Here is a 23,757-nt window from a genome sequence, read left to right on the forward strand (position 1 = left end):
GCAACTGCATCGACAAGAAAAGAACTATAAATATACTTGCCCTAAGGATGCTAACGCAATTGACATGCTGTGACGGGATTATGTAGTTGAGCCCAAGTTGAAATGCATCGGCAATTCCCATATATGCCCGTACAACACACACCTAAGATACACCTAAATAACACAACCGAACGACGTATCCCTCTGTAAGCAGACGAATAAGTGTAATCAAATTGATATCAGTCTCTTATTTTTCTTCCCCCACCATTTCCAGCTTGGTCTCCTAGGATCAGCATGCCCCAGCTTTATTACTCTCGTCTTTGCGCTCTTTAAACGGAACTTGAAATCCTTTGACCATGAGTCGAATCTGTGTTTCAGTCTCTGCAATTCCTCGGGGGTATCTGCAGAAGGGGATTGATCTGACTTGACCTCGGCAATCACTTGGGCTTCTTGATTGAAACTATGTTTGATTTGTTCAAATTCCTTCGCTAGAGAACTGACAGGATTCGAGTCCTCATTTGTCTCTGCAGCTGCCACCTCTTCATTATCAGTGTTCACAATTCTGGCAGGGGTGATAACATCGGGAGTCTGAGGCACCAAAGAAGTATCCTCAGGCTCAGAGAATAGTGAAGATAGAGTCCCATGAAGTTTGCCAGATTGATGTGCAGTATTTTCATTATCAAGGGTCTTATGCGCTGCATCCAAACTCATCTGCAATACCGAAAAGGAAAACAGCAAGTATGTAATTTATGTTCATATTCACCAATTCTTCTGGCTTCTTAGTTCAGCAACTAATATCCAATTATCCAAACACATTACATTTTCTCATTAGCCTTTTGTTCAATCTAATGAAAGGATTCCATTTTTTTAATATAAGTAGGCAAACCCAACATCAAATGTGTTCCATGAACAGAAGAATCAAGAGTTTTATCACATTAGGATTGGTAGAAATATTTAAAGTACTTATTTTAAGACAGATCTAGGTGTTGTTTGTACTCCTTTATATCCTATGTAACTCCAAATCCGGTTTTCTTAATATAATCTCCTTCAATTTCCAAAAGGAAAAAGAAGACATTTGGGGGAGTACTTTTAGTTTTCTGTTTCTATCCTATGTGTCTCTAAAGTAACAAATCTTGGAAATCAATACTATAAACTCACTTGTAATGATACCACCTGCTTTTGCCACATCTTTTCCATAGATTTCATCTTTGATTGAAATCCAGACCACCGAGCCTCCAATTGTTGCACTTGCTCTCTTAGGGCCGCATTTTCTTTCTCCTTATTCCCAAGTGCTACTTTTGCCATTGATACCTCCTTCTGGAGTTTTTCAACAACTGATGGCAACATTTCAGGCTGCTGGTCCTGCTCAATCAGAAGAGAAAACTTGCAATTCACATGTGAATTTACATTTTCATAAAAGAATGGGGAGGTAAAGAGCAGTGTAGAATTGCATTGCAAATACAAACCACCAATAGCATAGGTGGTTAGAAGCAAGTTATTTCTATTATATAAGATACTCAGAAAATGACATTTCTGTCAATTAGAACTCCAATATATAAAATAGCTCCGAGCATGTGGGAGTAGCATAAACATATTCCGGAACCAACCCTAGACAAGCCCTCAACTACTTCCTTGTACAAACGAGAATGTAAAGACAAAAGCCACAATGATATTCACATGTAAAACCCATACGTTAATAACACAAGTAAGATGAGTGTTACAGTACCTTCATATTATAGGTTCTACAGAGTTGTTTCTGTCCTTTAGCACTTGATTGTTTTGACTGCCAAAGGCGACTAAAGTGCCTACGTGCCAACCACCCACGGATTACTGCACATGAGAACATTAACATTAGGTACTTCGTTTGATCAGATTGGTGGAACTGCCATATCCTGCTTATCCAACAAGTTGCAAATAACTGGTTTACTCAACCTGAGTATAACATCATCCTCCTTTCTTCCTATTTCATCCAACTAGTTCTTTGAATTTATGCTTCCTAATACTTTGTGGGTGGGTTTATGCACTGGATATACATGATTCACATTTGATGAACATGTGACACAGCTTCATACAAAGGAAAATTCCTGGTGTTTCAGATAACTATGATAGTTTCAAATAAAGGAGATTGAGAAGTTTCAACATTTCATGCTAGCAAATGTGCACCAACTCAACAAAAAATTGGTAAGCATCCTGAAGCGTAAATTCAAAGAACTTATAGAAGACGAGAAATGAGAAAGACATTTCCCAATTATGGTCAAGGCATCTTGTCAGATTGGAATACGTCATGTGCAATAATCCAATCTTTTTACTTTTTCCTTAAGAAACGTTTGCTAATCTTACTGACACGAATTGTGACGCAAACATGGTCCGCTCTAACTGTGAGATACAGAACATAAGAAAATAAAACAATTAAACTTTTGTTACAAGCAATGCAGGGAGACTTACATGATTGCAGTGTTACAATCCCTTCCTCGAGGTCATGAAAACTTTGATGAGTATAATGACCACGGAAGTACTTCTGTACCTTGGGAGAACGTTGCACAACTCGTTCTCTAGCTTTTTCTAGGACACGCATCTGCGAGATACCATGACAAAATATCAGAAAAATTAGCACATATCATTATACATATTATAAACAATCTGCAGATGCTTTAAAGCTCAAGCACAAAAGTGAAGAATCGGAGCTACAAAACACCCTAAGAAATGCTTCAATCAGAAAAGATAAACCCACCTGTCCCGCTCGGAAGAACAACTTCCTAAAACCAACTTGATACAGCTCGCTGCAGATACCAACCTGCCGCAGAATGGCAACTGACTTACTTAAAGGATCTAGTTGTGCATTATCTTCATGAAGAAGGCACCCATATCTGAAAGGCAAGCCAACATATTATAAAGAGACCTAACTGAAAGAAAGAAGTGAATGAGCACACAGAGCAGCACTTACTTTCTTGAAAATTTCTGATGTGTTATCCAGATGGGATACCCAGATTTAGAGATTCTGATGACTTTTAAAACCCCACAGCATCTAAGCTGTTCTGAAACAAGATCTTTTTCAAATGCACCAGGAATTTTGTTACTATTGGGTTTGATGCAATGAATGAAATGAGGAGTTGTATTATCAAGCTGCTGCATTATTTTATAGAGCTGGTCCTGCAAAATGTAAGTCACAGAGTTCAACCTTTGAGAACACAAAAAGCCAAAAAGAAATATGACAAAACCATTTACAGTTTAGCGAATGAGTAAATATTTCAATACATCTAAAATCACAAGAAAGAAGAATCATTTAAAAAGCTTTTTTTCTTTAATCATTTTAAGAACTTAATGGATTCTTTCTTCTGCTGTTATAGCCACATTGAGCCAAATAATTTAAAGATTGTCGTGGATATGCAGGTGTGTGGATGAAGAGAAGAGCAACACGGACTACGAAAGGAATAGAAGAATATTCACCTTAAACTTTGTTGCAACAGTTTGCTTTCGATGAGCAAGCATACCCAAATGGACAGATGGGTTTGTCTGAGATTCTTTAAGCACAGAGGCAAACAACTGAGGCAGTTGATTAGTACATGATGAAAGTAGTTGCAAATTTTCGGAAGGTAATGTATCTCTGTTATTTTGCAAGAATCCCATAGTGTCATACAGAACCTAAAGAAAACACTTTTATCAGTGAAAAGTGAAGTGTAAATATGGCATTGAAATGAAGAAACAACACCCATCAAGGACAAGAGACACCATCTCCTAACTTCAGTGTCATATTTCTATCATTGTTATTTTGTAAGTATTCCATGCATGAAATTCCAAAACCTTCTAGTGGCTCAATTAGGCCAAACTTTAAGTAGACAAATTTACAGAAGGAGAGATGCAGGCAAGCTTGTAGTACTTGACTCTAGGCCACACTCATAAATACAAATAGATGTTTTAGTATGACAATTAAGATCCAAGTGCATAGCCTGGAAAAGAAATGGTTAACACATTCAAGAATACATCTTCAAATTTTCCAGGAACATGTGAAGTAATACTTTGTCCGATCGAAAAACTGAAGATGAATTCAATTAGCATACTCAATTAGTTAATTAGTGGTGGGTGGGAAAATATAAAAGGAAAAGGAAAAATACGGAAACCTTATGCAAACATGCTGTACAAACAAACTATGTACAATGAAAACTCAGCATATTTTTAAAAATAGATGCCTAGTATTTTTTTGCCACTGGGCTGGACCTTAATGGCTTAATGCAAAGCCTCAATTCTTGCCTCTTTTTTTTTAACACTTTAATTTACTCAGCCTAAGAAACTACAGTCAAGACTAGACATTAACGGCCATTTGGCTATTCCCTAGTGGTTAACTCAGTGTGACATCCATGTGCAATTCCTCATCCGATTTTCTCCACCATGGTTCCATGTTCTTGCTTGTACTTCTCATCTACACCTTGTAAGTGGGGCCCACCCTTTATCAAATATAATCAGGCTATACTAATACTACTATAATTTAGCATTGTCCAACTCAAGATTGTTCAAGAAAAAACCATCTGCAAAATAGCATGAAGAGACTAGCAAAAAAACATAGAAACTTCAAGATAGCAAGAGTAAAAATGTCCAACAAAAAAATTCAACATATGCCTTTTGTCTATCATAAGTTCCTGGTCTGCCTAACTTCCAGGTTCAATTACTAAGTATCTTTCCAAAATGAGTGGTTTGTCCGAAAATATGTGTCGATAATAAATATATGTGGAAGAAAACCAATTCTTAACAAGTTAGAAAGGACAAATTTCAAGAACTTACAAGTTATTCTCGGCGGGCTTATGTAAGCTTACCAGATAACAATCAATAAATATATAAGATTTGCAAATATGTATAATACCATCACAGTCCAACAAATTAGGTTATCACTGGTTCAGTGAGATTCGTTTAGCTGAGATTGGGGTACTGACAGGAAATGCAACCATGGATTGAGAATTGATCCCACGAGGTGAACTAGCATTAGAGAAAGGTGCAAAAAATCAATTGGATGAGTCAGACACTTACCTCACCAGCATAATGACGAACCCTAAATGCTCCACCCTGTTCTCCTTTAAAGCAGCGACTACCATTAAAGTGCTGCTTAAGCTTAGCGGCAAGAGTTAAATCTGTGGCCTTGGGGAGCTTTGATTCTTCATCCAGTAAGGATATAAATCCAAGAGGTTTCTGCTAAAGAACAAAAATAGGAATCAAGAAGAATACATACTGAAAAATGATGAAGAATGAAAATTTGCATAGCAGCAATCAGTTAATTGCAGACTCAAACAGAACCATTCATATAAAAAGATGAAACCACATCAAAGAACAACCAAATAGGAAAAAATAGCAGATGCATTTTCTAGAAGAATCTAGATGTATGAAACCTTGCCCTTGACACACTACTTGCTACAAACATTTTGAACATGGAAGTTTATTTAAATGGACAAACACGACTCATTAATGACCATGGATGAAAAAACTCAACACACACAAATAGACATCACAAATGTCAGAATCCTTGCTAATAGGAAGAGAATACCTTCTCAAAGAGATCCAAGCAATCTTGATTGTCTTCAAAGTCTATTCTTGTCCAGTTGATCCCATCTAACTTGTACTCCTGGAAAAAAATAAATAAATAAAATGAAAAAGCATTAAAATGACAGCAGAAACTTAGAAAAATCACATTCATTATAATATCAAGACAAACAAACAACTTTAACCTGTTATGCATGACATTCATGATACCGTTATTTATAATTTGTATAAAAACTAAAATTAATCATGCACCATAGAAAGTCAATCAAAAAGCAAATATGTCAAACAAGAGAAACAGCAACTACAAAAATCCTGTAATAATTTAAATAATTGCCTCATTTTATGGCAAGGAAACATGTTTTATGCCATGGAGTTTCAGGAAACCAATATGCTTCAGCTCAAGAGCTCAGCTTTGAGAAGTATGGAATGATTCAGGCATGCTCTTTCTAAATCACAAGAGCGCATTCTTGATGCTAACCTCCTGGGGAATTTTGAAGACTTGTCGGTTGAAGTTTTGCTGGAGCCTCTCATTAGCATAATTTATACAGAGCTGCTCAAAGCCATTTTTCTGATGCAAATGATAGAAAGGAGTTATTGAGTCATCACTTTATCATGTCCTACATAACAGAAATTAATATGGCAACTTACCTGAACAGATTCAAACCCAAAAATATCTAGAATGCTTATTGATCTCTCGCTGGGCGGCTTATTTCCCATTGCAAGCGATTCATTAATCTTCTCAACCAGCCAGTCAAACAAGCTTCCATAGATGAACATGGCTAATGAGTCTCTCCTGTCCGTGGCCTTTAAAAAAAAAAAAAAAAACTAGAATTAAAATCAGATGTATAGGACTGAAGTTCAATATATGATCCTTTCTAATATGCAAGACTCTATACCAGTAGTAGTAATAAATATTAGTTGCCCATACAATTGCATAATTAATTGGATGTCAGATTACATAATAACCTGTTGTAGCACCAGCCTTTTGGAAACCTTATCCTTTCCAGCTACAATACTATGCGTTGATAGTGCAAGCATTAACTCCTGAGTTCTACAGCCAATTAAAGCAGCAGCATTGGCAACAGCTGTACATGAGAGAAATCATGTCAAACAGTTAAATTTAAGCAAACTACAGAATTAACTCAATAAAATACACACACACAGAGATAATCATCTCCAAGTCCATTTGGCATATTTGAAAAGCTAATGAAGTTAAATCTACTCACTTTTCTGGCTGTAAAGAATATTGAAGAGTTATATTACCGCAGCACTACTACAACATAAGTGCTCGGTTATGTACCATGATTCTGAGTCGTTAGTCAGGTACTTTGCCTATGCAGATCGGCATGCTTTCTCTTCAATGTTGAAATTTTATACTTAATCGCTTGTTTACTTGCAATCCATTTTTGTCCATTTTTCTACTTTTGTTCAAGCAGGTTTCTCCTCCTTTTTCCCACTTCATTCTCTTCACCAGGCATTGGTTAGATTTTTTATGATTACCAATTTTCTTTTAGTTACATCAACTAAGTCCTCTTCTGACAAATTTCTAATTCTTTATTTCATGTTCACACTTTTCAAATGCATTAACTATTTTAAAGGCAACTATATATGGCTTCTAGTAGTTTTATAAGAAAAAATAGAAATATAATCCAGGGATTTTGTATTGTGTTTACCACATAGTTATTATACTATGATGTCATTTAAAGATCTTATTACAACTTAAGGTATAGTTGTTTAATATCGTTATTTATATTGTTAATGTGTTTTACACGTGTTTCTAATATGTTTGAGTCTGCTTCTATCTCTAGTGTAACTAGTTACAATCATTATAATTATTATCACAGATGATGTCTGCAATAACATCGCATGGTACAAAAGATGTGAGTGGAGAGAAGAATGCCAGTGACAAACTAATGCATAACACAAAGCTACCTTCATCAGAAACAACCTCTATGTGGTTTTCATTGTCAATAACAACAAATGATATGTTTCCCAGCCACAGAACTGCAGCAAGCATTGCAAACGCATTCGCCTGATCATCTTTGCCAATTTTGAGGCTATTTAATGCTCCCTAGTAATAATCAGAACAGTCAGTAAATCTCCTGCCTTGACAAAAAAGTATAGAGCAAAGTACAGATGTTCTGAACACTATTTAATTCATTGAATCATATCTTCAAAGTGGGGCCCTCTCTAGGCAGAAACACTTTACCAAATCACAATTATGGAATACATATTTAAGCTTATTCAGATGCAACATAGAGGAGGGTAGTAAAACCAGTGGGTACCATATCCTGTGTCAATATATAGATTGTGAATATTACCATTAGTATATGAAATTGTTTCGCATCATCAACGCCATGAATCTCCAAGCAATCGCTCTGATTGAGATAGGAATAGTCACAAGCTTTTTTTAACCTCAAGCTATCTGAAAACAAATTTAACCAAACAAGCAAAAGAGTATGCTGAGTTGCTGCTATCTTCCATACTATACAAAGTCATATACTTAAAAGCTTCCATTAGGCCCATGTGAAAAGTAAGAGGCAGAAATAAATTGCCCAAACAACCCGTATAAGAGCCAGAGATTGATAATTTGAAATGATGTTTAACTACTGGAAAATAACATTGCTACTACAAACTTGGAAGTCAGGAGCTTCAGAATTGCGCTGCATAATTATGTGCATTCAATATATTCATTGTAGATATGTGAAAAAATCTTATGTTTGGTACAATCATGAAAAGATTTGAAAATATTAACCTAGTAAAATAGTTTGTTTGAATAGAATTACCTCGAAAAGCTGATCGAGTAACAATGTGAGCAGTAAAATTATTTCAGAGATAAGTTGAAAAGAAAAACACTCACACACAAGAGGAGAATAAAATACAAACCTCTGAGATCAGAAGGAGCCCCATCACAAAGCTGGTAGAAAATGTGGTATGATCTCTCTCCTTGGGCCAATTCAATCACTCTCGACTGATCCAAAGAGACATTTTGTTCTAATAATGAACAAAGAACGTATAAACTAGAAAAGAAGGCCACCATTGACATTTAGATAAAACACACTAACCTTTTCAAGTAGGACTGTGTCATCCATTATAGAGTACATGTTTGATATGCAACAAATTGAACAACACAATCAGTTACCAGCTACTTTAAGAAGCAATTGATACATAGTACTTCAATCTGAGAAATATTCTTACAAGTTTGTATTTTGGCACCACATATTTCTCCAACAGCACTAAAGTATATTTCAACTAACTTTCCCTGCATTAATTTGAAATATTGGCATTATAAATGATCAATATTGGAAGTCTAGCAATGGATGAAATAGACAGAAAACCTACAAATCGGCTGGAATTGTCATTCCTGGATGTTTTAGCATTGCCAAAGGCCTCTAATATGCAGCTTGTTTGCAGGATCTCAGACTGCAATCCCCCACTACTTCCACTAAGAGCCAAATATTGCAGGGCAATCTTAGCTGTTTCAGTCTTCCCGGCACCGCTCTCCCCACTGCAAACTCAACAAGACATCAATATCTCCTTAAGTAGCATAAATATACCTGCTTATGCCAATATTGCTAATTCAATTACTAACCAAAATTACTAAATTCATCTCTAGTAATGAGTGAAGAGCACGGTAAAGAAACTGAAGGCAAACTGGATAGCGGAAGAAAAGGAGCAGTAGAACGTCAACAGACCTTATGATGATGGACTGGCTGGCATCATCTGTAAAATTCAGAACAGTAGCTCAATAACTGAATATTAGCACTTCAACCAAGCAACATGCCAACTATAAGGCGAAATGGAAATACTTTAAAATAGTATACAGTACCTGCCATCATTGCATTGTATGCTGCATCCGCTACAGTGTAAACATGAGGGCTGTCAACAAGCTTCCTTTTGTAAGCTGTAGCAATGTCATTCCCATATAGGTGGATGTCTTTGAAAGGATTGACTGCTAATAAAAGACGGCCTGCCTTACTCTAAGGTAAGGAAAGACAACAGACTGCTCAAGAGTAGAGATAGAAAGTATAATACAGAAAAGAAAAAACCGTTGATCACTACTTACATATACTCTGTCTCTTAAATATCTATGCTGAAGATTGTGAAGAATTGAAGGCTCATTCAAATAACTAAGGTGCTTGAGATCATCCACGCCTTCAAGAATGTCAGGGTTGGCTGGTAAGATATCCTGTGTGCAAACTGTTACAACCTATAAAGATAATACAGTAAGTACACAAATAGAACTTCTCAAATTCCCATGTGTTTAATTGCCTATATATAATTAATAAATAGTAAGAGAAATTTCAACTAACACATCCATCCATCAGCAGAATAGAACTCTTCTCCTCTGAAGTTGATTGTATCTGCCCAGATTCCCAAATACCTTTCTCTACCCGACACCAGACACGAGGTTTCTGATAAAGATTTAAAAGAACTACCAATGATCAGATCCATGCATTCCTCAAAACATCACGCTATATTCTTCTGCTAATATAAGATCACAACCAGTTCCATTGCTACAGGAAATTATAATTCCTGGTACTGACATGAATGCTCTGAATATCCTGAACTCTGACTAGAGGCTTTTTTTTTAAGTGATTTCATATTTTAATGTAAATACTTAAATGATCAAGACTTTGTCCTACACATTCAAATTCTTAAGTGTCGAAAGCTATTAAGCACTAGTGAGATCAAAAGTAATAAAGCACGGGAGAAAGAAGAGGAGGCAAGAAGCCAAAGACAAGCACAAGGACCATAAATGTCATAGTCCAGACAAATCAATACAGAAAAGATTGCATTTGAGATACAGCAGGGGAGCTGTTGACAAATTATTATACTCCTTGGTTCAGACAATACTATGGGGAAAAATCACTGAGAGATAATAGCAATCATGATGAAGTGCTATACTTCTTTACCTTTCATTTCAAGCATGGTGTATAACTCTGCAAATAAAGTGTCCAAACAAATTACATAATCGCCAGGCATAACTATGTCCATCCACTAACCATTAAATTATAAGTAAAAACACAGATTTTGCTATCAAAGATAAGTATATTCAGCACCTGATAAATAGGTAATATTCAGCACCTGATTGTGAAAAGGAAAGTTCAACCGATATCAGCAATCAGGAAACAAAATAAACTCACTCTGTCTACCTGATGAACGGAACATTCCTTGCCGCCAAACCCTTCAGACTCACAAGACTTGGGGTGGGACGGTGGAGGTGATCTCGAGTGATTTCCATTGTCTCTCTCCTTGAATTGCAGACAGGGTTCCTTCTGTTCCAATCCTTCCACGAGGTTTGGTGATTCCCCTGGCTCCATTTCTTGACCCTTTTTAGAGACAAGTGTATTTTGTTTCAATCTTTTTGCATCTTCCTCCTTAAGAGTACCATTTGATAAACTTTGAGTTGCCCGCAGTTCACCAATTTTAGATTCTTTTGAGGCTTCTCTCTTCTCGTTGAAACTTGATGAGCATTTACCGGATTCATTAAAATCAGAGCTGGTGGGCAGCCTCCTCTTGGGAGATGGAAGGCGAGCCCGAGGTGTTGGCTTGGGGCGAACAGGGAGAACCGGAGGTATGTCTTTTGGTTTCTCATTATCTTCACTTTGCTGGAGAGATTCCAGCATTTTCTCCAAGGAACTCCTAGCTACTGAATTAAGAGACATTGTAAATATCTAGGCTTCTCCACACAATTTACACCACAAACCCTCCTATTCCAAACAGCGATTCCCACTGAAGATTCGTTTATTCACATTTCGAACAATGTCTAAGGCGACATCATTCATGCCATGAGCTTAAAACCCTAAACCAAAGCAAAATCCTAAGAAGCTCATTAAATCATCCATCAAACAACCCGATTTCCAGATGAAAATCCAACGCAGAAATAACCTAATCCAACGTCGCGGTGGATCCAGAAATTACAAAGATAAAACAATTTACAGAAGAATAAAACGAAAACTCCAGGGAAAAACTGCACAAATTGAAACCAGAAGCACTCTCAGAGGGTGCCGGCGACGAAGAATCCCCTCCCCGAAAAGGGTTTCTCAAAATCTCAGTTCTACAAAATCAAACACCAACCGTTTGCTTTGCGGTTTAATTATCGTTTATCGAGGAACAGCGGGAGAGAGATCGTCACTTCAAAGGCGCAATGCGGAAACAGAGAATGACCCCAATCGGCAGCAAACTCCGGCCCGCATTTGCAAACTGAGCTCTGGGCGGATCGATCAACGCAAGATAAGACAAGCAGCGATTTGGGGAATGGATGAGGAATGATATTTTGGGGGAAATCGAAACGGTTGGAGGATCTGATAAGCGAAACAGCCAATAAAGAAGGGCAGGTTAAATCAGGCGCTGGCTCTAGAAATGGAAAGCAGCAGCAGCAGCAGCAGGGGGATCGGACATGGGAGAGCCAGGAGGGGAGGAGAGAGTGATTGGGAAACAACAAGTGCAGGTGGGGGCGCGGGCACTGCCTTCAAGTGGATAAAATGGGACAACAAAGAATGTCCTGTCTTCGAAAATCTCTAATAAATCTAAATCTAGTCTAGTCTGGGCCCTATTTCTTCTTGTTCCTTTTTTTTTTTTTTTTTAAATAAAAAACATTTATAACGAATTTGTGAATTTACCATTTTGGATTTCCCTCGCCAATTCTATTTGTTAATTTTTATTTTTTTTATTATGAAGAATTCATAACTGCTGGTCTCTAATCTAGGTCCTTTATTTCTATACAATTATAAAATTCTTGGCAACTATAAAGTGATCGCACCATCATTGTCTAATCTAGGAAATAAAATTTTGCAAAATCAAAGAGAACAATAAAACAATAGCGGGGGTTTGTTTGTTTAGTCTTTTTATTTGAAATTTTTATTTTGACGTGAGGTATAAAAAAATGTGTCGGTAATATAAAAAATAATATTTTATAGTGAATATTGAGTGAGATGATAGAATATATATATTAAAAATCGCATCGAAAAAAATAATATATTAATTACGTATCATTTAATTCATTATCTAAAATATCTTGAATATGAATTTTAATTTTAATATAATATATATATAAATAAATTAGATATTTAATTGATACTTTTAAATAATAAATATATATATATCTCCAAACAAACACATCATAGTAGAAAGTATATCAATATATAATTAATATTGCACATTTCAGTTATCTCATTTATTTTATACTTCCTCTTTCCCCAACAAGGTGGACAGTAGGTAGTATTAAGTAAGATAATTTAAAAATTAAATGATGCGATGGAGAGAGAAATGTATATATATATTTTTTTCTATTTGGATGATGTGGGGATAAAGATTAACTATGATTAATTATTTCCTATTTAGAAATATTGCAAGGTGTTTAGGACATAAATGTTGTAAGGTGTTTGGGATCAGAGGGAGTATTATATAACGTGTTAATTACGTTAGTCAAAATGGTTGCTACAAAAGTAATGCTTTTAATTGTTATAAAATGCTTTAAAGTCGTTCAACAAATTTTTTTTTATATGACTTGAATTCGATTCAACCAACTCAAATTGAAATTAATGCTCGGTTACGAACTTACGAATTTTCTCATTTTCATTAATTAGAAAATATTTAATTAATTTTAAATTTTTGCTTTAACTAAAATTCCAAAACATGGTGCGAAAATAATAATAATATATGACATAAAATATGACTAAATTCAAAATAAAATCATGAATGTAATCTAAAACAATTATGCTAAAAAAAAAAGTCATGAATACAGGTAAGAACATTACTCACTATTTTGAGACATCAAATACGATCGTATTGATAAAAAAATAATAGTAATATTTTATTAGTTAATGAAAACGTGTGAAATTTTTAATATTTTTGTCTTCACATGGTACAAATAAAGTAATAATATTTTTATAATTTGTATAAAAATAAATATAGTATAAAATAATTTTATTATTACAAAAAATATATTTTTTAGTGATACAAAAAAAAAATAAATAAATAAATACTTAAGGAAGGAAAGAGTAATAATTTTTGCTCATTCTTATATATAGGACAATAACTCTAGATAGAATCACGGGCCCAATTTACAGCCCAATATGCCCAAAAGAATCTGCCCGGTATCTTATAATAAGCCTGAAGTCGAAACTCGTTGGTAAACCCTAGAAACCCTACCCTTTGCGAGAATGGCGAAGAATAGAAACAAGAAGAAGAAAAATGGATCGGCTGATATGGCTGTCGATGTGACTACTGATGATCCGTGCGCGAGGGATGAGCCTCACGGTGCCAATTATTCCTCTGTATTATTTTGTTCGTTTCTGCAGTCTGATATTCCTTTTTACAAAAAATATTGATTCGATTTATTTGCATGTGATGCGGACCACCGTTGAATTGCAGCGATGGACACTTCCGAGACCGTAGATTTTGGTGTTCCTTCTGGAGGATCCCTGAGGTTGTCTCTAGCTTGAATTCAGTGATGTTTCGATTTGAAATATGTGGTACCGCAGCAATTTTGATTTTTCGTGCGATTCTTTGTTGATAATGGTGTGAGTTGTTGTATAGTTTGAGAGTTCGCAAAGGTTGCCTACTTTGATACGATGGTGAACGTGCCAGTAAAGGTTTATGTAGAAAGCATGTCGTAGGATATGGTTTGAAAGATGGATTGCGTTGTCAGGACTTTGAACAAATTTAACCATGGAATCGAATTGAATATATTTCCTTTTAGTTAATGCTATTTATTATTAAGTTTAGACATGGCTTCAGCTCTACTCCTTGCTATGTTCAATGTTCCTAAGAAAGCTTTTGTACTATGGCATGCAATGCTCCGCTAACAGCTATGCATATTGTGGAATTTAGAACTTATCTAATTAAATTTTGATTTATGAGCAATTTACATTGGCTTTTCTAGAAGTTGATAAACTCTGAAACACATAATATTATTGGCTTTGTTTCGATGTTAATTTTAGTGGTCTAAGTTTTTTATATAAGGTGTTTATGCTTGGGTTGAATAGTAATGAGTAATAAAAAAAAAATCAAAGATTTTGATTTGATTCTATATTATTATTTTTAAGTATAAAAATGTTCCATTATCGTATTATGATTAGAACATCTGATTGCTAATATGAATCATGCTAGTTTTTTGAATGATTTTGTATGAAATATATGTGCAAGGCACATTTGAATAATATTGTATTCGCAGTGATCTATATTTATCTAAACAAATTGAGAACATTATTCTTTGGAATTTGTGTTTGGTGAAAGATATATTGCACATTCCTGTTTTGTTGGAAACATGCATACATACATATTGAATGTATGGATGAAATTTCATTACAGCTTTTGTTATGGGGATATATATTTTCTGCAGATGTCCCGTAATCTTCTTGAAGGACTTTGTTGTGATATGTAGTAGTAGGCGTAGGTGGCTTCCTCGTGAATGCATTATTTATGTGATTTCAATATGTAGTAGTAGTCATTTCAATATCCCATGTTATTATTATTTGGTGCTTATATCTCTCCTATAAAATCCAAATGTTACAGCATGAATTCTCAGTATCTAATGAATATAGCTACTATTATAACAGGAAGACGAAAAAGGGCAGACCCATGAAAAGATCTAAGAACACGCGGAAGATGAAGGCCATTGCCAAAGCCGTTTCGCTAAGCGAGAAGTCAGAGGTGAAGTTATCAAAAAGTGAAAGCAAGGCATTCAGAACTAAAACTGCTAAAAACCTTTATGACTAAATTTGCACTCAGTGGCCTTACAGCTTCTCAAAGCCTGTGTAATTTTTTATTTTTAAAATTACAATGAGCAATTGATCTTAGAATTTTGTTAGTTTGATGTATATTGCAATAGTTGATTTGCTTTGGTTGGGATATATACTTTGTGGTCATGTTCTTGAAACAGAAAATTTGAGAACTTGTATATGGATGCATTTAGCTCAAATTCTGCTAAGTTGTCATGAGTCCATCATTATGTATTTGTAGAGTCTAATTTGCAGGGTATTTAGAAGGCGCTTGATATATAAAATGAAATATGAATTATCTTGTTTGGTAAAATAGAGAATTCCGTTGAAAAATGTAAAAAAAAATTGTAAACTATTTGAATAGATCCAATAAGAATAGGACAAAAGAGAAATTTCATGTTTATTTTTTGATGAATTTTTTTAAAAAATTATACATTATATACTATATTTTTGTAAAATTATACTTGAGTACAATTTTTTAAAAAATAGTAAAATTTAAATACTTGAATAATAAATTTAATATGATTTTTGTAAAATTGAAATTATATAATTTTAAAAAATTATAAAAATTAAATAATACTATTTTTTTTTAAAATAATAATAATAATACTGCATTATTCATTTTTCTGAACATAAGAAATAAATTAAATAAAAAAATTATTTTTTAATTTTTATTAAAAATAAAATATTTTCATTTTTTTTACTGTCAATTTTATATACCAAACACACACGTATGTTGGGTCAGAAGAACTGGAGACTTCATAACCACATCCACGCAAATTGCCAAAAAATTCAAGAAGCAGTCAAGAAGTTTTTATCTAAATTATGTACTTTTTTTTTATGGTTCAATTGTGTGCTTCTTTTATAGAAAATAAATTTTAAGAAAAATAAATTAAAATAATTTTTTTTACTATTTTGTATAAGGAAAGAATAAAAAAGTGATATATTTTTACTTAAAAAAAATAAAAATAAATTTAAATAACTAAAAAAACAGAAAATAGAAATAAATTTGGATATCTGAAGTATATAATTTAAAAAAATTTATCAGCCATTTGTAAATATTATTAACAAAATACAACAATAATTTTTTATTTTTTATTTTTATCTAATATAAAGAAATAAAAATTTGAACAAATTCTAAATTTAGAATCACTTCTGAAAAATTGAAAAAAATTTGAACAAATTCTAAATTTAGAATCACTTCTGAAAAATTGAAAAAATTAGTGAATATGTTGAAAGAGATTAAAAAAAATAAAATCCAACTATGGTTAAAAGAGTTTTTTACGTGCACTCCAACAGTTTGTTTCGTTTTCAACAATCCAAAACACACACAGCAATTTGTAATCTTCGTTGGCCGAGGAAGCTCAAACTCTTTCATAAAAAACGTTCCAATGGATTCTGGGCTCCTCTGAGTTCACTAACACAAATCCTTGTCCCCGCTCAAAGTAGGATTGCAGATGAAGTCGGCTTTATTAAGCACAAGCGCCAGCTACTTCAGTGGCTGCCGTCCCCGTCCCCGTCCACTCCCATTTTCCGGTTTCAGACGCCTGCCCTCCATTCTTCATGGTACCTAGCTAATATTAATTTTTTATCCACTAAAAGCCCTCTCATTTCTCTTTAGATACACCTAGGTTTGTATGTATGTATGTATGTCTTCTCAACACTTTGATTTTTTACACGTTCTTACATTAGGTAGTGGTAACAAGGAGCAATCGAGGCCCCTCCAACGGGAGCCTTTCAATGTTAATGGAATTGAAGACGATGGTATTTGCAAGTCACGCAAAATTAATCTTTCCACTGCTTTCGTTAATTCTGCTGCAGGTAAGGGTTATTTGCTTCTGTAATTCTTTCCGAATTTGTTTGAAAGTTCCCTACCTTTACATATTTCAGATGCTGCTTTGCTGATTTCATTTTACTTCAATTTTGTTATTGTTGAAAAAGATGCACAAATCTGTTTGATTCTAGAAAGTGTAGTAAATTTGCCCTAGAATCACTCGAGACATGCCAATTATTCAAAGATTTGTAAAATTTCGATTGTAAACTTTTCTTGATTTGTACTTGCTGGTAACTATTTCTTATTTATACTTACTGCATTGGTTGATGCTTCTTTTTTGTTCAGTTTCTGTCTTGGCTGCAACTCCACTGGCAAATGCTTTAACCATGGAAAGCGTGAAGGTGAGGGGTTGCAAACCCTAAGCTGAGGGTTGTAGGTCTATTGTTAATGTAGTTGGTTGAATGCCTGGTGGGTGATTTTTTGTTGGTCATTTATGTTGCCAATTTGCAAGATTGTATATTGTATGATGCTCTTGCTGTTTGTATGTTAATTCAGTGGTGTCAATCCCTTCACTGCTAATTAGTATTTTTCACTCTAGTTATGTCAGGAAATTTAAGTGGCTTTTCCAAGATTTCTTTCGATCTTCTTCTTATGGCATACTTTGTAGTATTGACAATGGAACTCTCAATATCTGTTTTTTCCTCTTGAAGTTACTGATGTTGCGTATTATTAGTTAGATGTTCACTCTTTCAGTAGGTGATAGGTGATTCAGACAGGGATTTGTTTACTAGTGTTTTGAACGCTCTTGCTGTGTTATGCAATTTGTGGTAACATGTTTTTTACCGTCCAAAAATGTTGATTTCAGCAACTAAACTATATACAAAACATTGCATCACTATTCTCCACCAAAAAATTTCAAATCCAAAACCAAAGTAAAAAACATCCTTGTTTAGTATGATTGATGATTCATTACCGTGCTTGTATATATGAGTTGCTATTGGTTTTCTGGTAATGTTGGGGAACGAGGGAGGCACATGTGACACTCTGGAGGTTCTGATCTGAATTGAAACGGGGCAAGACAAGCTCTTATTATCACATAGTTAAAGGAGATAGACCATTTCAGTGGCTCAATCGTTGTCACTTTGTTCAAGAGTTTCAATTTTCTACCCTGAACACATGCATTGGCAACAGTCGTGCATTTTCTATGTCAAACAGATAATTTCGATGTGCCTGATATTTAACTACTGACAGGATACATCAGGTGCTTTGTATACCCTTGCTGATGGTAATCTTGGAGATTGGTTATCCGGCATATTATATTTAGCTGGGCAGCAAGCGAATGTGGCTGTACAGGATCAGTTGTCAGCGCTCAGTTTTACTAGGTTTATATCTTTTGGCATTCATCTGTGTTATACAATATTTACAATGACAAAACATGTTATAATTGCACTTTGGATTTTACACATACACGGTGGTGCAGTTTGGCAGTCATTTTTGGGGCTGGGCTCGTGACTAGCCTTTCACCTTGTACATTGAGTGTTTTGCCACTTACCCTTGGGTACATTGGTATGAAGTATGGGTTAAAGTTTCTTGTCATCTTACCTATAGTCTTTTGTCATGGTTTGCTTATGCCTTTTGGGTTTAATTGTAATTTTAGGGGCGTTTGGATCTGGGAAAAGCAAAACAGAGGTAAATGGTGTACGGAAATTTTGTGCCAATAGATTTGCATAGGGGTTTTCTTTTCAAAACAATTATGTTTGGGAACCGTAAGGCAGTATGTTTCTATAGGGTTAGGGGTAATGACATATTGGCTGCCAAGAACCTCATTGATAAATGATTGGAGTGGAAACTCAAAAAAGGCTACAAAAGTTGCTTCTGTATATAGCATCGACACTTTAGCTTGAGTTAATGCAATGGTTAGATTTCACACCACTACATTGGATTTTAAATGGTGTGTTACTTTGTGTTTGCATTTTTTGGGGTAAAATAGTTGTTGAATGCAATATTTTGTATGAAAAATGAGTATGTTTTTATAGAGAATCGTGATATTGTATAAAGGAAGTGAAAAAAAAACTTTGTAAATGGAGCGAAAGGGTCCTTGACTTAGGTATATAAATACAATTTGGAGTTGATATATTGCGATCCAATATATTTTATTCAGCAGATTTTGATGTGTGTCAATATGTATGTATATATACCTTATATTTATATTATTGCTCAACAAATAAACATGCATTAGATTTAGAATGTTAGTTTCATAGTTTTCTTAATTGGTTTAACTATTTTATATTATATCACGCTTCAACAATTTTTTGTTTGTTCATTGGCTAGTTGTTTAACATAATCTCGATATGGTTCAATTTATTTACGTTGTTGTTCAATAAATTTACCCCGCGGTTCTACAATTTGACGCTTTACTAATATTTTATATTTAATATATTTGATATGCAACTCTCAACTGGACTCTTGATTGTCGACGCTGAGAGCTGGATTTCATTGTGTCTTTTGTGTTTTGGTTCGGACAGGTTATTGGGAATTCAATTTCGTTTGCAATGGGATTGGCGACTACGTTGGCACTTCTTGGCGTAGCAGCTTCATTCGCTGGAAAGGCTTATGGTCAAATAGGGCAGGGGCTACCTGTAGCTGCGTCCATCTTAGCTGTTGTCATGGGGTTGAATTTATTGGAGGTAATCGATTTCTTGTTGCTAGAATTCTTGAAGATGCATAGAGGTAGCATAATTCTTCGTTATGTTGTTTGGAAACCCAGGTAATTGAACTACAGCTTCCTTCATTTTTCGACAACTTTGATCCTCGTGCAGCAGCTGCTAATTTCCCTTCAAGTAACAAAATTTTAATTCTACCATCAATTATTCCCTTCGGCGGATCTATCTTTCTTGCAGCACGTAACTTCTGTTTCTCCTTGTGAATGATGATAAGGCGTCCAAGCTTACCTGGCCGGACTTACCTTTGCATTAGCTGCATCTCCTTGCAGTACTCCCGTACTCGCTACCTTACTTGGATACGTTGCATCGACCAGGGTACCATCCCAATTTATTCTTTTGTTTTAATCTTTTTACATTGGTTTCTCCATCATCTAAATTTGATTTCATTAATGGTTATTCGATATTGCATAGGACCCGGTAATTGGAGGCAGCCTACTGCTGACATACACTACTGGCTATGTCGCTCCGCTTCTTCTCGCTGCTTCGTTTGCTGGTGCATTGCAGGTATCGGATTGGATTTGTTTTTGTTAGCTTCTTCTTTCTGAATAAAATTATTTGAAGCTTAAAAGGTTCATGTAATTTCTGATGCCTCTGGTGTTTGCAGAGCCTTCTGTCGTTCCGAAAATTTTCAGCGTGGATCAATCCGATGAGGTGATAATTTTGAAATTTTCATGTTTTTTGGCTAAATTCCTCTTGTGTGTCTGCTTCTAACATGATACCTTAATTTGGTTTCTTAGCGGCGCGCTTCTTCTTGGCGGGGGTTTGTACACGCTATTGGATCGAGCATTCCCAACAGCAATGACAATGTAGGTGCTTTAATCGGTCGACTTTTATTGGTGGCATTATTGTGCGGTTCTTGAAGTAGGTTTGATTGATCACAGAATGTGAAATTGGCAATGGGAAAGGAAGCCTACTACAATGTATGTACGAAAACAAATACCAATTTGATTTGAATAGAATCAAATTTATAGTTTCTTCAATGAATTGAATTATCCAAGAGGAGGAGGGAGAGCAATTTGATCGAGAACCTTAACCAAAACTGTGGGCGAGTATGTATGTAGGTAGGTAGGTAGGTATCTCAGCGGTTGATCATTTGTTTGTACTGGTTAAGGGACTCTTGCCGTTGCAGTCTCATCTCCTCGTTGAATTTTTTAATGAAGGCTTCAACTCGCCTGTTGAGCTCGTCCTGGCTCAGCGACGCCTCTCTCCTCAATTTCCCCGGCGGAGATGGACTTCCGGCGGCGGCGCTGAATGTCGCCGCCTTCCCCATCGTCTTCTCCTGCCGCCGGACCACGTGCTCCCGCTCCCACGTGTCGGATTTCTTCAGGTGCCTCGTCAGAGGGATTGGGCGGCCGTCGGTTATGGCTTTCCACGTGCTCTCCAGAGTGTCGTTCCTCTTCGGCTTGGATACTCCCAACACCGTCTTGCCTCCTGATTGTTACAACACAGTGTTATTAGGTCAGTTTATGCCATTGTTTGGGGAAACCAGCAGTATTAAAATGCAGTGTGGCTATGGTGTGGGGACCACAACTGCACCATGATTAATCTGTGGACCTGTTCTGCGCTGGGCTAGCTACTATTGTAACGGTAACATTCTCGCCAGCTGTGACCGTTCAGATGTCGGTGAGTTTAAAGTACGAGTTTGTTATTTTCCGGCGAGTTCGTATCTCCGGCGAAATAGTTTATGTTCTATTTAACGAATCGATTTCTGAATGAGAACTGGAATGGAAATTAAGCGATGGTGTGTGTATTGTGTACCTTCAGGACTGGCTTTGACATTCCTCCGGTGAACGAATCTCGCAGACACAGGCGGTTTCACTTTCGACGGAGAATATTCCGCCGGTATATTCTCGTTCCTTGCCGTATTTGCTGAGGATTTACTGAAAACATACTCGTTTTCCTTGTTGCTCATCGCATCCTCCGCAAACGCAGCACCTCCGTCCGCCGCACGAACGACGAACGCCGATTGTTCATTTTCGGCGCCCGCCCTTGCCTCCACGCGCTCGTAGGCGTCGAGATCTAATCGTTTTTGCACATCGAGTTGATACACGCAGGAATCGCTCTGCACTCCACTGTCGTATGTATGATATTCCGTTTCAACGTTTTTCGCAGAGAGCAGCGGTACCGGCAATGGATGTACTGAATCTGCAGCCATGGCCTGGGTCGGCGTTGCGGACGAATCGTCCTTCCTCAACTGGATCTTGGAGGAGGCGACGATAGTGATGATGATGCAATTAATCAGGAGGTACAGATACGGTGGCCGGAGCCACGAAACGACGCCGTTGTAGATCGAAGGCACCTCATAAACAGCAAAATCCGTTATCGCCGGAACTGATAATTTCAGCATAATCGCGGCGGACAAGACACTAGTGGATATCAGCATTACTTTGAATGAAAACATTTTGTTCGTCGGTCCTCGAAATGTCATCGGCGTTTTCTCCGGTCACCGTCGGAGCAGAAGAGATTTCACACTCGAGAAGTATGCACAATGGAGAGTGAAGAAGGCGGCCGCGTCACTGCTTTATATAGAGGCGTGGGCGGACGGAACTTGACGATGAATATGGGGACAAAATGGTAATTTCAATCAGCTGCCAGCCAACCAACCTAAATTCTAAATTTATTATAGAACTTGCCACTATTATATTAAGACTACGTTAATAATGATGATGGGTTTAATTAAGCACTCACAAAGGGCTTTTTTTCAACGGATATATATTATCTATATAGAGAATAAATTTAAAACATGTGACCGTTGCAACCGGGCATGGTTTTAGGATCGGCACGTGACTAACAGCCTCCCTCCCAGGCTCCCACGCGCCCGCCGACTCTAAAGCGAACATGCACTGCCAAGTGCGATCGCCAATAATAATAATAATAATAATAATAATAATAATGTGATTATTATTTTTAATGAAATTTAAGAATACGAAGAAGTAATGAAAATGGAAATGGAAAATGAAAGGGTGGGTGGGTGGGTTGAGTGGTGTCTTGTCGGAAGGGAAAATGAATGGACACTGTTTAACAAAAAAGACTGCAGCATTATATTCAAATTTGAAATATAAATTGAATGTTGAAAGGCTTGTATTAATTGGATGTTAATTTATGGCACAACACAACACAACACACGAAATTGTTACCCAAAAACACATAGGCCAATCAAATTTGGATATATTTTTCATTGTATGATTACTGCTTCAAATTCGTCAATGAAAATCTGGTGGGGCACCGCCTCTCCAATAAGACATTGCCACGTGTTGCTCAAATTTCACAGTTGAATTTTGACTCTAACAGGAAATAAGTCCGGATCTATTCTAATTAGGCAGCTATCATTGCCACACACAGGTCATTATTAGACGGGCGGATTCAACGATTTATTATTATTATCTCAAATTTTTTAAAATATAATTTATATATTACATTAAATTATTATATTATTCGTAATTATGAAAAATTAACAATCAATAATGAAATTCGATCGATGTACGAACTTGATTTTTGTAGTATGAAATCAAGGTAAATGCACTAAATTATTACACCACGAACAACAAAAAAATATAATTAAAATGGTGGTCTTCAAATATTTTTTGAAAAATTCTGTGATAAGAAATGCAAAATTTCTGACCAAAATCGGGTACTTATAGGTGTGTTTTGATAGTTTACAATCAAAATTTCAAATGACAACCATCTATCCCACAATTGTACTAGGTCATGAGTGGTTATGGTGCATGATTTTCGGCCGAAAATTATATAGTATGTTTTGCTTTAAAAAAAATTCTTCAAACATATTTTTTCAAAATTATATTACAAAATTGTTCTGTAAAAGACAATCGAGTAGTGTGGAAATAAACTTGTTTGATGTAACTTCTTATTGGACTTCGTTTGTAGGATCTCAATAGGTTCGTCGAAGATTTATTCAAAAAATACTCGTCGAATGGCTGCGGTAAATTCTCGCATTATATATATATATATGAAAAAGCTATATTATAAAATTATTTCAATTAAATACTATACATTACTTTCAAACTAC

At 35.7% G+C, this 23,757-nt stretch overlaps 4 protein-coding genes across 10 annotated transcripts; 2 read left to right on the plus strand and 2 right to left on the minus strand.

Moving 5' to 3' along the window:
* Positions 1 to 5: 5 nt before the first annotated feature.
* On the minus strand, positions 6 to 12,001 carry LOC127266118 (myosin-2-like). 6 transcript variants are annotated; one of them, XM_051296249.1, is made up of 23 exons: positions 10,662 to 12,001; positions 9,819 to 9,920; positions 9,572 to 9,715; positions 9,335 to 9,485; positions 9,201 to 9,228; positions 8,848 to 9,013; positions 8,704 to 8,767; positions 8,571 to 8,584; positions 8,392 to 8,476; positions 7,827 to 7,930; positions 7,438 to 7,576; positions 6,472 to 6,590; positions 6,154 to 6,309; positions 5,984 to 6,073; positions 5,510 to 5,587; positions 4,999 to 5,160; positions 3,427 to 3,621; positions 2,924 to 3,129; positions 2,711 to 2,846; positions 2,425 to 2,554; positions 1,706 to 1,809; positions 1,138 to 1,341; positions 6 to 690 (listed from the first exon to the last, which is right to left on the minus strand). In XM_051296249.1, exons 1-23 carry the CDS (start codon positions 11,172 to 11,174, stop codon positions 208 to 210), a joined length of 3,573 nt encoding a protein of 1,190 aa, XP_051152206.1. In that variant the 5' UTR covers positions 11,175 to 12,001; the 3' UTR covers positions 6 to 207. The 6 variants fall into 6 exon arrangements, with proteins under 6 accessions (XP_051152206.1, XP_051152205.1, XP_051152207.1 ...); XM_051296248.1 differs by having other exon boundaries at positions 4,999 to 5,157; positions 10,653 to 12,001; XM_051296250.1 differs by having other exon boundaries at positions 1,153 to 1,341; positions 10,653 to 12,001.
* A 1,602-nt stretch (positions 12,002 to 13,603) lies between these two features.
* On the plus strand, positions 13,604 to 15,426 carry LOC127265841 (uncharacterized). Its single transcript, XM_051295854.1, has 3 exons — positions 13,604 to 13,770; positions 13,885 to 13,939; positions 15,072 to 15,426. Exons 1-3 carry the CDS (start codon positions 13,674 to 13,676, stop codon positions 15,229 to 15,231), a joined length of 312 nt encoding a protein of 103 aa, XP_051151811.1. The 5' UTR covers positions 13,604 to 13,673; the 3' UTR covers positions 15,232 to 15,426.
* Positions 15,427 to 16,548: 1,122 nt separating this feature from the next.
* Positions 16,549 to 20,710, plus strand: LOC127266064 (cytochrome c-type biogenesis ccda-like chloroplastic protein). Of its 2 annotated transcripts, XM_051296156.1 has the most exons (13): positions 16,549 to 16,799; positions 16,926 to 17,054; positions 17,353 to 17,408; positions 18,259 to 18,389; positions 18,488 to 18,573; positions 18,665 to 18,696; positions 19,533 to 19,694; positions 19,775 to 19,847; positions 19,945 to 20,045; positions 20,142 to 20,234; positions 20,335 to 20,381; positions 20,468 to 20,536; positions 20,612 to 20,710. In XM_051296156.1, exons 1-13 carry the CDS (start codon positions 16,691 to 16,693, stop codon positions 20,616 to 20,618), a joined length of 1,095 nt encoding a protein of 364 aa, XP_051152113.1. In that variant the 5' UTR covers positions 16,549 to 16,690; the 3' UTR covers positions 20,619 to 20,710. The 2 variants fall into 2 exon arrangements, with proteins under 2 accessions (XP_051152113.1, XP_051152114.1); XM_051296157.1 differs by having other exon boundaries at positions 20,468 to 20,710.
* A 98-nt stretch (positions 20,711 to 20,808) lies between these two features.
* Positions 20,809 to 22,206, minus strand: LOC127266065 (uncharacterized). The gene is made up of 2 exons (XM_051296158.1): positions 21,489 to 22,206; positions 20,809 to 21,161 (listed from the first exon to the last, which is right to left on the minus strand). Exons 1-2 carry the CDS (start codon positions 22,156 to 22,158, stop codon positions 20,809 to 20,811), a joined length of 1,023 nt encoding a protein of 340 aa, XP_051152115.1. The 5' UTR covers positions 22,159 to 22,206.
* Between the last annotated feature and the right edge of the window lie 1,551 nt (positions 22,207 to 23,757).

Source organism: Andrographis paniculata, unplaced genomic scaffold (assembly GCF_009805555.1).
Source record: "Andrographis paniculata isolate CXL003 unplaced genomic scaffold, ASM980555v1 Contig74END, whole genome shotgun sequence".
Taxonomy (NCBI): Eukaryota; Viridiplantae; Streptophyta; class Magnoliopsida; order Lamiales; family Acanthaceae; genus Andrographis; species Andrographis paniculata.